Here is a 12896-nt window from a genome sequence, read left to right as displayed (position 1 = left end):
GAGCCAGGGTGGAGGTCCCCACTGAAGACCTGAGCCCACAGCACTCACCTGAAGGCCTCCCAGCAGTCACTGTGCCACAGAAGGGGACTCCAGCAGAAATGCCCCTTGACAGCAACGCGGCCCTCGGGAGAAGAGGGCAGGCAGCCAGGGACGGACAGCATCTGCCAGGGAGTCCTGGGTAGAGCAAGAAAAGGAAGGGCCTCAGACAACATGGGTTCCACAGGGAGGTGGTGGGAGGGTCCCAACCCCAGACTCCCCAAGGAGCTGGCCATAGGGGCTCCTTGCAGCAACGCTCTTGTCAAACACAAGCAGCTGGCACTTACCCAGCGCTCTGTTCCCAGGTCTCTGTAAGGAACACCTGGTTTGCCTCTCACAAGGCCCCTGTGAGCAAACAGGTGGTGCATCTTCCCCCGTGGGCAGCAGAGCTGGCTTGAACCCTGATTCAAACCAAAGGCCAGCCTGTGCCATGCATGCCGGGGGCTGACCCCAGGAGCAGGACAACCTGAGTCCCTGGGGCCACTGTCCTCTAGAGGAGCCTCTGAGGGCTAGGGTCAGCCCCTCACCCAGCGCCCCAGAACAAACAGCTGGCACCCAGCTGGGCTGCAAAGTCCCCGGGGCCCCGGCTCTCTGCAGACGAGAGCCGAGGGCCGGGGCCCCAGCCTGCCCTGACTCCCGGACACTCCACAGCCCCTGAGGGACGTTAATCTCCGTAGCTTGTGCTGGATCGAGTTCTAAATCTGGATCTTGGCACTGTGCTGTAGAACTCTGGGCTCCTGGACCTGGACATGCCTCGGCAGGGCAGGGTGGGAAGGTGACAGCCTGCTGCCGGCCGCGGCGCTGTGTCCAGAGCGCAGTTCTGAGGCCGCGCTTCCTGGAGCAGTAGAGGAGGAGCACCCTGACGAGGGCAGCCCCGGCGGGGGGTGCTCGGGGCACACACCTGCAGCTGGGAGCTGTGAGGGAGGACCGCGTCCTGACGGTGGGGTAAGGCTGTGCTCAGCTGGTGCTCGCTGTGTGGCTCTGAGCTGGTCCTTCAGCCTGACTGAGCCCGCGGTGCCACCTAAAAGAAACAAGAAGCATCACAGAATCATAGAATATTCCTGTTTGAAATCCTACAAATCAGCAAGAACTGAAGACCCCACGTAGGAAGACAGCCAGGCCACAGGTGGTCTGCGGAGACGGTAAGAACAAACCCAAGAGAGGCTGAGATGACAGCGGAAACCAAGAGATTTGAATTAAAACAAGACACAACCTCAGACCCATCAGACTGGTGACACTGGACACACGGTGTGGGGATGTGTGCGGTGGTGGGGGCAGGAACCAGCAGGCAGTCCTGGGCCAAGGCAGGGACCAATGGCCTCAGACCTAGCGATGGCCTCCACCTTCTGAGGGCGTTGGAAACTGTGTGGACCGAGGTCCAACAGCAGGATGTGTGTGCAAACGGGGGGCGGGGGGATGTCGGCCCTAGGAGAGCCGAGAAGGAAACTGAACACAGATGACCCAGGCCTCAACACTGGCTATCACACAGCTGTCACTGTGTGGCTGGGCTCCAGCTGGGGCAGCCTGCAGATGGCCAGGCCCAGCTGTCGATCTGACACTGCAGCCTGACCCCGGCTGTCAGTGTCACTTACCCAGCACTAAATAAATGGAGTACACAGAATATGTGAGTATCCTGAGACGCCCCCTAACAAAGTATCACAAAATGTGTGGCTTAAAACAAGTTCAGAATCTCAAGAGCTTTGCGAGGCAGAAATGTGAGCCGAGCGCCCACAGGCTGCACCGGTCTGAGGCCCAGAAGGCCCCTCCCTCGCCTGCATCTGCCCTGGGAGCTTCCGAAAACCCACGCAGTCCTTGGCTCCGAGCTGCATCGCTCTGGTCTGCCCCTTCCCTGTGCATCTGTGTCCATTTTTCTATTTGCTTGTTAAAGATTCCTTATTTATTTGAAGGACAGAGGGACTGAGATCTTCTATCCACTGGTTCACTCACCAAATGGCCACAACAGGTCAGAACCAGGCCAAAGCCAAGAGCCAGGAACTCCAGCTCGGTCTCCCAGGTGGCGGGCCCACCAGACGCGCAGGCAGGAAGACGAGTGGGAGGCGGAGCAGCCAGGATCTGGAGCGGCGCTCCCGGAGCCCAGGACACCGGCCCCTCGATTTCTGCTGAAAACGTTCACTTCCTTATTTGAATTTACTTGCGAGCAGACAGAAACGGCTCCCCTTTGTTGGCCTGCCCCCAAACGCCAGTAACAGGATCCCAAAAGTCTAGGCGGTTTCCCACGTGGGCGGCGGGCAGAATGCGGCACCGCGGGCTCCCGGGCGTGCACTGCAGGAAGCGGAGCCGGGCCCCCGCCTCTCGGGCTGTCTTCACGGGCTCACGCCGCCGAGCTGCCCGTCCGCGGCAGCCCCGAAGTCTCCCCGGCGGCGAATCCTGCCGGGCGCAAGTTCCGAGAGCAAACCCGCTTTCCCTCGGGACGGCCCTCGGTCCCGGCGCTCGCGCCTGGGCGGCCCGGGAGGGGCCCAGGGGACTCTCAGGAGCCCGCCTCGCGTTATCCTGGGCCGGGGAGGTCAGTCCCGGCCGCGCGCTGAGGCCGGTGCTCCTGGACGCCGCTCTCCTCAGCCGGCCCCGGACGGCCCGAGTGGCCCGCGTGTACCCGAGAGGCGGAGACGGACCTGCCGCCCGCTGGCGCACTCCCCAGGTGCCCGCGACCCACGCCGGGAGCCGCACACGCCGCCCCGGCTCCGGAGTTCGAGAATGGCGCCCGCCCCGAGCGCCGCGGCCCCGCCCCCCAACAGCCGGCCAATCCCCGCCCTCCGAGGAGGCTGCACGTGACGCCCTCCCGCCCCTCGACGTCACGGCCTGTGGGCGGAGCCGCGTCCCGCGGAAGCGCGTGCCGAGGAGGAGGCCGGCGCACAGAGGTGGCGGCTGCCGGACCCCGGGGACAGACAGGTAGTGCTTTCGGCCGTGGGATCCAGAGCCCGAGGTCGTGGGCGGAGGAGGAGGCTCAGAAGGCGCGAGCGGGTCTTCGAGGAAGGGGACAGCCGTAGACACCTGGGCGCTCAGCGGCCAGGGCCTGGATCTCCCGGCGGGGCTGGGCTGAGGGTGCGGGGGGCGCTGAGCGGGCGGATGCTGGCTCCCCCGGCGGGGCTGGGTGGACTGTGGGTGCTCAGCAGGCCGATGCTGGCTCCCCCGGCGGGGCTGGGTGGGCAGGGGGCGCTGAGCCGGCGGAGGCTGGCTCCTCTGGCGGGGGGTGGGCAGGGGGCGCTGAGCGGGCGGAGGCTGGCTCCTCCGGTGGGGCTGGGTGGGCAGGGGGCGCTGAGGGGGCAGATGCTGGCTCCTCTGGCGAGGGGTGGGTGGGCAGGGGGCGCTGAGGGGGCGGATGCTGGCTCCTCTGGCGGGGCTGGGTGGGCAGGGGGCGCTCAGCGGGCGGATGCTGGCTCCTCTGGCGGGGCTGGGTGGGCAGGGGGCGCTCAGCGGGCGGATGCTGGCTCCTCTGGCGAGGGGTGGGCAGGGGGCGCTCAGCGGGCGGATGCTGGCTCCTCTGGCGGGGCTGGGTGGGCAGGGGGCGCTCAGCGGGCGGATGCTGGCTCCTCTGGTGGGGCTGGGTGGGCAGGGGGCGCTCAGCGGGCGGATGCTGGCTCCTCTGGCGAGGGGTGGGCAGGGGGCGCTGAGCGGGCGGATGCTGGCTCCTCTGGCGGGGCTGGGTGGGCAGGGGGCGCTGAGCCGGCGGAGGCTGGCTCCTCTGGCGGGGGGTGGGCAGGGGGCGCTCAGCGGGCAGAGGCTGGCTCCTCTGGCGGGGGGTGGGCTGGGGGCGCTGAGCCGGCGGATGCTGGCTCCTCTGGCGGGGGGTGGGCTGGGGGCGCTGAGCCGGCGGAGGCTGGCTCCTCTGGCGGGGCTGGGTGGGCAGGGGGCGCTGAGCCGGCGGAGGCTGGCTCCTCTGGCGGGGGGTGGGTGGGCTGGGGGCACTGAGCCGGCGGAGGCTGGCTCCTCTGGCGGGGCTGGGTGGGCAGGGGGCGCTGAGCCGGCGGAGGCTGGCTCCTCTGGCGGGGGGTGGGTGGGCTGGGGGCGCTGAGCCGGCGGAGGCTGGCTCCCCCGGCGGGGCTGGGTGGGCAGGGGGCGCTGAGCGGGCAGATGCTGGCTCCTCTGGCGGGGGGGTGGGCAGGGGGCGCTCAGCGGGCGGATGCTGGCTCCCCCGGCGGGGCTGGGTGGGCTGGGGGCGCTGAGCCGGCGGGGCGCGGCCTCACACCGCGCTCCCGCCGGCAGGATGGGCAGCAGCTCGCTGTCCGAGGACTACCGCCTGTGCCTGGAGCGCGAGCTGCGGCGCGGCCGCGCGGGCGTGTGCGGGGATCCCTCGCTGCGCGCCGTGCTCTGGCACATCCTGGTCGAGGACTTCGACCTGCACGGGGCGCTGCAGGACGACGCGCTGGCGCTGCTCACCGACGGGCTGTGGGGCCGCGCCGACCTGGCGCCCGCGCTGCACGGCCTGGCCCGAGCCTTCGAGCTGCTGGAGCTGGCCGCCGTGCACCTGTACCTGCTGCCCTGGAGGAAGGAGTTCACCACCATCAAGGTGGGACTGGGTTTCAGGTGTCTGCAGGGTGCTCAGCCCACGGAGGGACCTCGGGGGCGCCCTGAGGTCTGCCTGGGCAGTCCCGGGGCTGAGAATGTGGGTGCTCGCCTGCTTTTATCGCTGTCCTCCCTAAGGGGACCTCGGGGCATAGTTGCCATGGAAACTCTAGGACAAGTTCAGAGGTGTGTGTGTAGAGGGGAGACTTAAGGTCCCTGAGTGGTCCTAATTCCACCAGGACGTGGGCTGACCACTTCCATAGAGGAGGCTGAGGCCGGCCCCCTGCGAAACGGGAGAGTGCTGGCCACCGGTTCCGAGGCTGCGGACAGCGGGGCCTGGCCACTCTAAGCGCGCTGCTGGCCAGCAGGCGGGGGCGAGGCTGCTGGCGCTCAGAGCTAACTGGGAAGAGTAGGAAGGCGGTGACGTCACTGCACGTGGGCAACATACGCCCCCGCGGGTTGCCATGGCAGCCGAGCCACCGCTCTATCAGGACACCTGCTGGCACGGGGTTCTAGGACTTTGATTCCTCCATTCACACAGGAAAGGAGGGGCCTGCCGCCCCTGGGGTCAAGCACAGAACGGACCCCTGTCCTAGAGGCGTCAACGCCAGGAGCAGCTGGCTTCCGGCCGCTCCTGGTGTGCGGCTGTGGACCAGTACCTGATCTTCCTGAACGTGTTTCACTCCTGGGAAAGAGACAGAGTCGTGCACTGAGGCACGCTGCGGAAGCACGGCGGGAGGACTGCAGGTGCCCCCGGGTCACGGCCCAGCCCCCTGACTGTCCTAGCAGCCTTTAGCTCTACACACACCTGTGTGGTCTGGAGCGCACCCTGCCACCTGTGACACACGCACACAGAGCTCACCCTTCCACCTGTGACACACACACACACCGAGCACACCCTGCCACCCGTCTCACAGAGAACACACTGCCACCTGTCACACAGCGCACCCTGCCACCCGTCTAACACACAGAGCACACCCTGCCACCCGTCACACACACAGAGCACACCCTGCCACCCGTCTCACAGAGAACACACTGCCACCTGTCACACAGCGCACCCTGCCACCTGTCTAACACACACACAGAGCACACCCTGCCACCCGTCACACACACAGAGCACACCCTGCCACCCGTCTCACAGAGAACACCCTGCCACCCGTCACACACACAGAGCACACCCTGCCACCCGTCTCACAGAGAACACCCTGCCACCCGTCACACACACACACAGAACACACCCTGCCACCCGTCACACACACACAGAACACACCCTGCCACCCGTCACACACACACACAGAGCGCACCCTGCCACCTCACACACACACAGAGCACACCCTGCCACCTGTCTTACACACACAGAGCGCAGCCTGACACCCGTCTTTCACACACAAACACACCCTGCCACCCGTCACACACACACACAGAGCGCACCCTGCCACCCGTCTCACACACAGAGCATATACTGCCACCCGTCTCTCACACACACACACAGAGCACACCCTGCCACCCATCTCACACACACACAGAGCGCACCCTGCCACCCGTCTCACACACACACACAGTGCTGGAGCCCCATCTGCAGGCGGGACTGCACACAGCTCGACGGGGGATGGCAGTCTCTCCTGACAGGGAGACCCGAGACACTGGGGGAACCCCGTCTGAGCAGGTGCGTCCCCAGCTCCTGGGGCAGCGTCTCCAGGGGTACAGATGGAAGGGACCTGGGAGGCAGGACTTCTCAGTGTTAGGGGTCTCTGTTTTGCTCTGGTCTTCATGGTCAGCCCCGGGGTGGACCCAGGCTTCAGGCCTGGCCTCCAGGAGGCAGCGGGGCTCACCAGGTCCCTCCCTTGCAGACCTTCTCGGGCGGCTATGTGCACGTGCTGAAGGGCGTGCTCTCAGAGGAGCTGCTGACCAAGAGCTTCCAGAAGATGGGCTACGTGCGCAGGGACGACCACCGCCTCATGGTGACAGCCCCACCCCCAGCCCGGCAGCTGGTGCAGGTGGCCCTGGGCTGCTTTGCCCTCCGCCTCGAGTGTGAGATCCTGAGCGAGGTGCTGGCCCAACTGGGCACCAGCGTGCTGCCAGCGGAGGAGCTGCTGAGGGCACGGAGGGCCAGTGGGGATGTGGCCTCCTGCGTGGCCTGGCTGCAGCAGCGACTGGCCCAGGATGCAGAGCCACCACCACTGCCCCCGCGGGGCACCCCTGCCGCCTACAGACCCCCGCTGGACCTGTACCGGGACCTGCAGGAGGACGAAGGCTCGGAGGAGGCCAGTCTTTATGGGGGACCTTCACCAGGCCCAGACTCACCCCCAGGGGAGCTGGCCTACAGGCCACCACTCTGGGAGCAAAGTGCCAAACTATGGGGCACTGGGGGACAGACCTGGGAGCCCCCAGCTGAGGCGCTGACTCAGGCGGGCAGCCCACCCTACGGGGCCCTGGAAGAAGAGCTGGAGCCAGAGCCCTCCGCCTTCTCCTTTCTCTCGCTGCGCCACGAGCTAAGTCGGCCTGGGGACCTGGGTGTTGCTGAAGCCCCTGGGAGCCCTGGGAGGGCCAGCCCCAGGCACAGGGAGGCAGAGGGGACAGCGGCATCTGCCTATGGGGCTGCCCCCGAGCTTCCAGGCTACCAGACACACAGCTGCCTGAGCCCTGGTGCCCTGCCCACGCTCTGCTGTGACACCTGCCGCCAGCTGCATGCTGCCCATTGTGCAGCCTTGCCCGCCTGTCGCCCAAGCCACTCCCTGCGTGTGCTGCTTGGTGACACCCAGAGGCGCCTGTGGCTGCAGCGGGCACAGGTGGACACCTTGCTCTATGACGGCCCTGGAGCCCGGCCCTAGGCCCAGTCAGGCCCCCGTCAAGGGCTCTCAGTTCCTGTGGTGCTTCCTGCAGTGGGGGTCTGGGCTGCACACCCCTCCCGTCCTCAGGGAACTCCGGGCGCAGCAGGAGGGCTCTGGAGAGGCGGGGTCATGCCTTCCATGGGAAACTCCTCAGAGGGACCAGGCCTCAGCCCTGGCCAGCAGCAGGCCTGGAACTGGCCCCACAGGGACCTTCCCACAGGTCCCCATCCTCAGCACCCAGATCTGGGCTCCAGGGTGCGGCAAGGGGGCCCTGCCTGTGTCCCAGCACCCAGACAATCCCCTCAAGGACCCCCATCCTCCCCAGAGCTGTCAGCTGCCTCCCTTCTGGCCTCTGGAGACACCACACAGGGGCTTCAAGGCACTGGGAGGCCCCCAAAACCCACCTGAGTCAGTTATGACCCAGCTATGGACGCTGGACCCACTGGGTGTCACGGGAGGTGCCCAAGAGATGCAGAAAATGGGCAGAGCCAGGGCAGACTGCCAGTGCCACGAGGTCGAGGGGTGCTGAGCGAAGGCAGCTGTGCTAGCAGGGGTCCATGCAGGCGCTGCTGAGGTGGGGCAGACACCCCGTGAGGGAAGGAGGCTTAGCCTCTGAGAGGCAGCCAGGGCCTCCAGACAGGACCCCGGAACCCACAAGATGGGGGTGTTCCTCCCTGGCTGTCCCAGGGACGGATCCCCGTGTGCTGTGACAGCCCCCAACCCCCTGCTCCTACACCCCTGCCCCAGTCCTGCTCCCTAGTGCTCGGGAAGACGGTGCAGGTCCACAGAACATTAAAGGAGGTGAAACCACACTTGTCAAAGCTTTTATCTCTTCATCCTCAGACAGCACACTGCTCCTCTCTCTGCATGAGCAGAAGCTGCCCCACCCACACCTGTTCCCTCCTTCCACCTGGAGTCCGGGCAGACACACCTGGGTCAGTGCAGCCTCTCTGGTCCCAGGCCTGCTGGTCCCAGGCCCCCGGGTGGCCCAGCTGCTTCTCCATAGGGAGAACAGCCAAGGCCCTGTGCAGGCACCAGGGGGCACTGCCACCACCAGCATCAGTGTGCAGGCACCAGGGGGCACTGCCACCACCAGCATCAGCCTGCCTGCATACCCTGCCTGCCTGTGGGGGCAGCGTCACACAGGACAGACAGGAACGGTCCCAGCCAGAGGACAGCCGGGCCAGCAGGCTGAGGGGGCGTGGGCGTGGGCGTGGGCTGGGCTCGTGGTCAGGGCTTGCAGCGCTTGCTCTGGCCCTCGGCCGTGGCCGGGGCCGCCCGCTTGTTCCGGTGGTGGGGGAAGGTGGGCATGAGCTCAGGCTCGCAGGCTGGGGGAGAGAGGCGCGTCAGTGCTGGTGGACAGGGGTGCCAGGGCAGCGGGGCTGGGGCACGAGCCGCCAGCCTGAGCCCAGCTCTGTGTCTGGGCTGCCCCAGGCCCACCCCTGCCTCCACCTCTTCCCTCACCCCCTCCCCTCGAGGGGTCCTCACCCAGGGCACACAGCCCACCGCGGTGGGCCTGTACCAGGAGCCCAACCACCAAGAGCCAGAGGGCTCCAGGGAGCCTGGCACAGCAGAGGCTGTGGGCTGGGGACTCACGCAGGGGCTTCTCCTTGAAGTAGGAGCTCTCCAGACAGTCCCCGGCTGTCGCCCTGCAGGAAGGCGGGCCGTCAGCCTGCGTGAGCCCCCGCTCTCACCCCGCAGGGGCTCGGTGGCCTCCGTCCTAGGGACCCCTCCCCTCGCAGCCAGGCCCCAGAGCAGCCCGCGCTGCCTCAGCACCTTTTCCTGGGGTCGTACATGAACAGGAAGTTCAGCAGGCGAAGTCCAGCCTCCGAGAGCCACGGGAACTTGTGCTTCAGGTTGTTGTACGGCTGCTTCCTCAGGCTGTACTGGCCAACCAGCGGCAGCTTGGAGAAGCCCTGTGGGGGGCAGAAGCTAGAGCCACAGAGGGCACCGGCCTGGGGGAGGGGCCAGGGTACCCACCGGCCAGATGTTCTCATTGGGTGTCCCCAGCAGCTGCACGATCAGGTCGATCTGGTGGATCTCGGAAGTGCCAGGGAGAAGGGGCTTGTGGGCCAGCAGCTCAGCCAGGATGCACCCCACGGCCCTGCAGGCCAGAGCAGGCCTCAGCTTAGCCACGCCAGCGTGACCACGTCGGGCTGCAGGCACGTGCAAGTGCCCCAGGCCAGGCCGAGGGCAGGACCGCCTCTGCAGCTCAGTGCAAGGCCTGCGCTCACATTTCCCAGGGTCAACCTCTCAAGGACCCCACCTCCCACCCCCCACACTCCTGCCTCTGCCTCAGGGCTGAGCCGGGGGGCCAGGGGACCTACTCCTGCCCCAGCCCTTCCCCGCGGCCCCAGCAGCGTCACCACTTACCACATGTCAATGCTCGTGGTCTGGGTGGTGGTCCCCAGCAGCAGTTCAGGGGCACGGTACCTGAAGACACACACCCATCTCCCTCTGCACAGGGGCCGTCCTCCGGCCCAGCCTCCCTGAGGGCCTGTCCCGGGTCTGCTCAGCCTGGGCAGCCCTGCTCTAAGTGTTGAATACACAGGGGCTGTCCTGCGCACGACCACTCCACTGGGGACGAGGGTTAAATGACACGAGGCTGGAGGCCACCTGACGATGCCACGGCACAGCCCCTCCTGAGAGGGCTCCTGCCCGTCTCCCGGCAGGGCACAGCTCGTGTGGACAAGGTCAGGTCCAGCTGTCACGCCTTCTGAGACAGCCCTGTAAGCCTGCATAGCCCTGACGCCATCAACTCACAGGGCCCCCACACAGCTCTCCCCGAGGCGCAGCTGGTCACCAGGGGCCACACTTCTGAGGGACTCACCAGAGTGTGACCACCTTGGGGGTCATCGGCTTTACCGGAACACCGTAGGCTCGGGCAAGGCCAAAATCCGCTGTGACAGAGGCAGAGAGGAGGGAGGAGTGTGTCAGCCAGTGGGGTAACGGCTGGACTCAGAGGCCCAGGGTCACACGGCCAACAACGCCCAGAGACGCGTCCACGTCCGTGAGGCCAGCAGCTGGTACCCACCTGTCTTCACACAGCCCTTATCAGTCATGAGCAAGTTGGAGACCTTCAGGTCCCTGGGACAGAAAGAGAAGTGAGCTCCACAGTGTGCCCAGGGCACCGCCGACTCACAAACGCCTTCCCCGCATTTCCTCGGCTTCCAGCCTTCCAACCACGGAAGCTGGGCAGTGGTCAGAACACCTGCCGCTGAGCCCCGCCCTTCTCGAGCGCCGGCACTGCAGCTGCCCGGGCAGCAGACGCCACAGCCCACGTGCCGCTCGGCCTCGGCCACTCCCTTGTGTGACCACAGCACGCCAGGGTGGCTTCCCCACGGTGAGGCTGCTGACCAGGTGCACTCTCCAGGAGGGTACTCAGAACATGCGGCTACTGGAGGCCAGGGTTACCGCGCCCTGTGTCAGGAACCCGTACCACCCTAACATGTCCTTGGCCTGGCCCATCACAGAGACCCCCCTCGGCCGTCCAGGCGGCTCCCGCACACCTGTGAATGATGAAGTTCCTGTGCAGGTACTGGAGGCCCCGGAGCACCTGTAGCACGATGCACTTGACCTGTGCAGAGGGCAGAGGGCAGGCATCAGCTGGGGAAGCCTGGCCTGGCCACCAGCAGCCTCAGGAGCCAGGTGGCTGCTGGGGCTGGCCCAGGACTGGCCACACGAGGAGGGGCCTGGAGCCCCAGCTGTCCTGCGGGCACCCTGGGCAGTAATTCCCCTCAGCAAAGTTTGCCGGGGTGCTGTGAGGCAGCAGTGTCGCACACACCCCGGGGCCGTGTCTAGCACAGAAACGCAGACAAGGGGAGGAAGACCGACCCACGCCCACACACCTGGGCCTCAGAGAAGGGCGTGGGCATATTCTCCAGGAGGCTGGCCAGGTCCTGCTCGCAATATCCCATCACCAGAAAGATGCTGGAAGGAAAAGCACGGGCGATAACACAGCTGCCCTTTTCTGCGCCAGCAGACGGGCAGCCCAGGCAGGGGGAGGGGCAGGGGGCGCACGGGGAGGGGGCGCAGGGGCAGGGGCCACACGGGCAGGGGCACGGGGCCACACGGGGAGGGGCCGCAGGGGCAGGGGGCTGCACGGGGAGGGTCACACGGGCAGAGCAGGGGGCTGCACGGGGAGGGTCACACGGGCAGAGCAGGGGGCTGCACGGGGAGGGGCCGCAGGGGCACGGGGCTGCACGGGGAGGGGCAGGGGGCGCACGGGGAGGGTCACACGGGCAGGGGCAGGGGGCGCACGGGCAGGGGGCGCATGGGCAGGGGCAGGGGGCACACGGGCAGAGCAGGGGGCTGCACGGGGAGGGGCCGCAGGGGCAGGGGGCTGCATGGGGAGGGGCAGGGCTGCACGGGGAGGGGCCGCAGGGGCAGGGGCAGGGCAGCAGGGGCCACACCTCTCCAGGTGGTTCCCCACCACCACCTCCTTCAGCTCCACGATGTTGGGATGGCGGGCGCGGAGCAGCAGCGTGATCTCCCGCAGGCTGCTGATGGGGATGCCTGCAAGGAGGGCGTCACGGACACGAGGCCTGCTGGGCCCCCGCGGCAGGGAGATGCCGGGAGCCCAGCAAGCAGGAGCGCGTGCGTGTGAGCTGCAGTGGGGGACGGGCACCTGCCAGGCAGGTGAAGGGAGCCCGGACAGGACACGGCAGGGATCCGGGCTGAGGACGCCAAGGTGCCGGGGGAAGCAGGCGCCGGCAGAGCGAGTGCAGCCCCCGGAAGCTCGGGGGCGGCGCCCCCCCCGCCCCCCCCGTCCCAGCCGCGCGGCCTGGGCCGTCTCCTGGCTCACCATCTTTCTCCTTGTCCATCCGCACCTTCTTGAGGGCGACAATCTCGTCCGTCTGGGTGTCTCGGGCCCGATCTGCAAGGGAAACAGGTCCGGGTCGATCCGCGCTCCTGACGCTCGGTTCTCTCTCCACGCGAGCAACGCCCGCAGCCGAGACACGCGCTCCTCGGGGCTTCCTCTGTGGAGCTGGCCGCAGGCGTCCAGTTTGATTTCTTGGGGCACTCTGGCCTCGTGCAACTCCGTCGTGCGAGACGCCGTGTGCCCTCCCTCTCGGGCACAGACCACGGCCTGTGTTCGCTTGTGGCTGTGTTGACAAGGTTCTCCAGCGCAGTGGCTCTGGGAAGCTGACTCGCGGACGTCCCAGCTGCTCGGAGCTCCACTCCCCGGAAGTTGTCCATTTTTACAGAGCGAGCAGGTGCAGCGGTGAAGTGCCGCTCCGCCCGGGGTGCCTGCAACCTCTACCGGAGGGTGGGGGTTCGAGTTCTGGCTCCACTTCCGATCCAGTTTCCTGGTAATGCATACCCTGGGAGGCAGCAGTGATGGCTCCAGGTCTTGGGTCCCCACCACCCCCAGGGGGGACCTGGATTAAGTTCCAGGTTCTTGGCCTCAGCCTGGCCCAATCCTGGCTGTTGAGGGCACCTGAGGCCCACATGAACCAGTGGACGAAACACCTCTATCACCTTCCCTCTCTGCCTTACAAAAAAACA

At 67.0% G+C, this 12896-nt stretch overlaps 3 protein-coding genes across 17 annotated transcripts in view; 1 reads left to right on the top strand and 2 right to left on the bottom strand.

Annotated features, from left to right (window-relative positions):
* ZNF276 (zinc finger protein 276) overlaps positions 1 to 2744 on the bottom strand; it is a 32925-nt gene extending 30181 nt beyond the window's left edge. The window contains exons 1-3 of the mRNA XM_070062861.1: positions 1984 to 2744; positions 938 to 1057; positions 49 to 174 (exon numbers count right to left, since the gene is read on the bottom strand). Coding sequence (XP_069918962.1) covers positions 49 to 161 — 113 coding nt within the window. The 5' untranslated portion in view covers positions 162 to 174; positions 938 to 1057; positions 1984 to 2744. The remainder of the gene's footprint in view (positions 1 to 48; positions 175 to 937; positions 1058 to 1983) is intronic.
* Positions 2745 to 2797: 53 nt separating this feature from the next.
* Positions 2798 to 8200, top strand: SPATA2L (spermatogenesis associated 2 like). Of its 2 annotated transcripts, XM_051842049.2 has the most exons (3): positions 2798 to 2943; positions 4258 to 4561; positions 6408 to 8200. In XM_051842049.2, exons 2-3 carry the CDS (start codon positions 4259 to 4261, stop codon positions 7386 to 7388), a joined length of 1284 nt encoding a protein of 427 aa, XP_051698009.1. In that variant the 5' UTR covers positions 2798 to 2943; position 4258; the 3' UTR covers positions 7389 to 8200. The 2 variants fall into 2 exon arrangements, with proteins under 2 accessions (XP_051698009.1, XP_069918968.1); XM_070062867.1 differs by lacking the exons at positions 2798 to 2943; positions 4258 to 4561 and adding an exon at positions 5311 to 6223.
* The window catches only part of CDK10 (cyclin dependent kinase 10), a 15790-nt gene continuing 11084 nt past the window's right edge, over positions 8191 to 12896 (bottom strand). For 6 of the 14 annotated variants that reach the window (XM_051842053.2, XM_070062868.1, XM_070062869.1 and 3 more), the window contains 11 exons: positions 12193 to 12264; positions 11801 to 11903; positions 11237 to 11318; positions 10898 to 10965; positions 10423 to 10475; positions 10219 to 10288; positions 9762 to 9821; positions 9369 to 9492; positions 9165 to 9304; positions 8985 to 9037; positions 8191 to 8716 (listed from right to left, as the gene is read on the bottom strand). In XM_051842053.2, coding sequence (XP_051698013.1) covers positions 8619 to 8716; positions 8985 to 9037; positions 9165 to 9304; positions 9369 to 9492; positions 9762 to 9821; positions 10219 to 10288; positions 10423 to 10475; positions 10898 to 10965; positions 11237 to 11318; positions 11801 to 11903; positions 12193 to 12264 — 923 coding nt within the window. In that variant the 3' untranslated portion in view covers positions 8191 to 8618. The remainder of the gene's footprint in view (positions 8717 to 8984; positions 9038 to 9164; positions 9305 to 9368; positions 9493 to 9761; positions 9822 to 10218; positions 10289 to 10422; positions 10476 to 10897; positions 10966 to 11236; positions 11319 to 11800; positions 11904 to 12192; positions 12265 to 12896) is intronic. The other 8 variants (XM_051842052.2, XM_051842058.2, XM_051842057.2 and 5 more) reach the window with 3 other exon arrangements.

Source organism: Oryctolagus cuniculus, chromosome 18, assembly GCF_964237555.1.
Source record: "Oryctolagus cuniculus chromosome 18, mOryCun1.1, whole genome shotgun sequence".
Lineage (NCBI taxonomy): Eukaryota > Metazoa > Chordata > Mammalia > Lagomorpha > Leporidae > Oryctolagus > Oryctolagus cuniculus.
The sequence above is the reverse complement of the archived record's forward strand: the minus strand, read 5'-3'. Positions and strand labels throughout refer to the sequence as shown.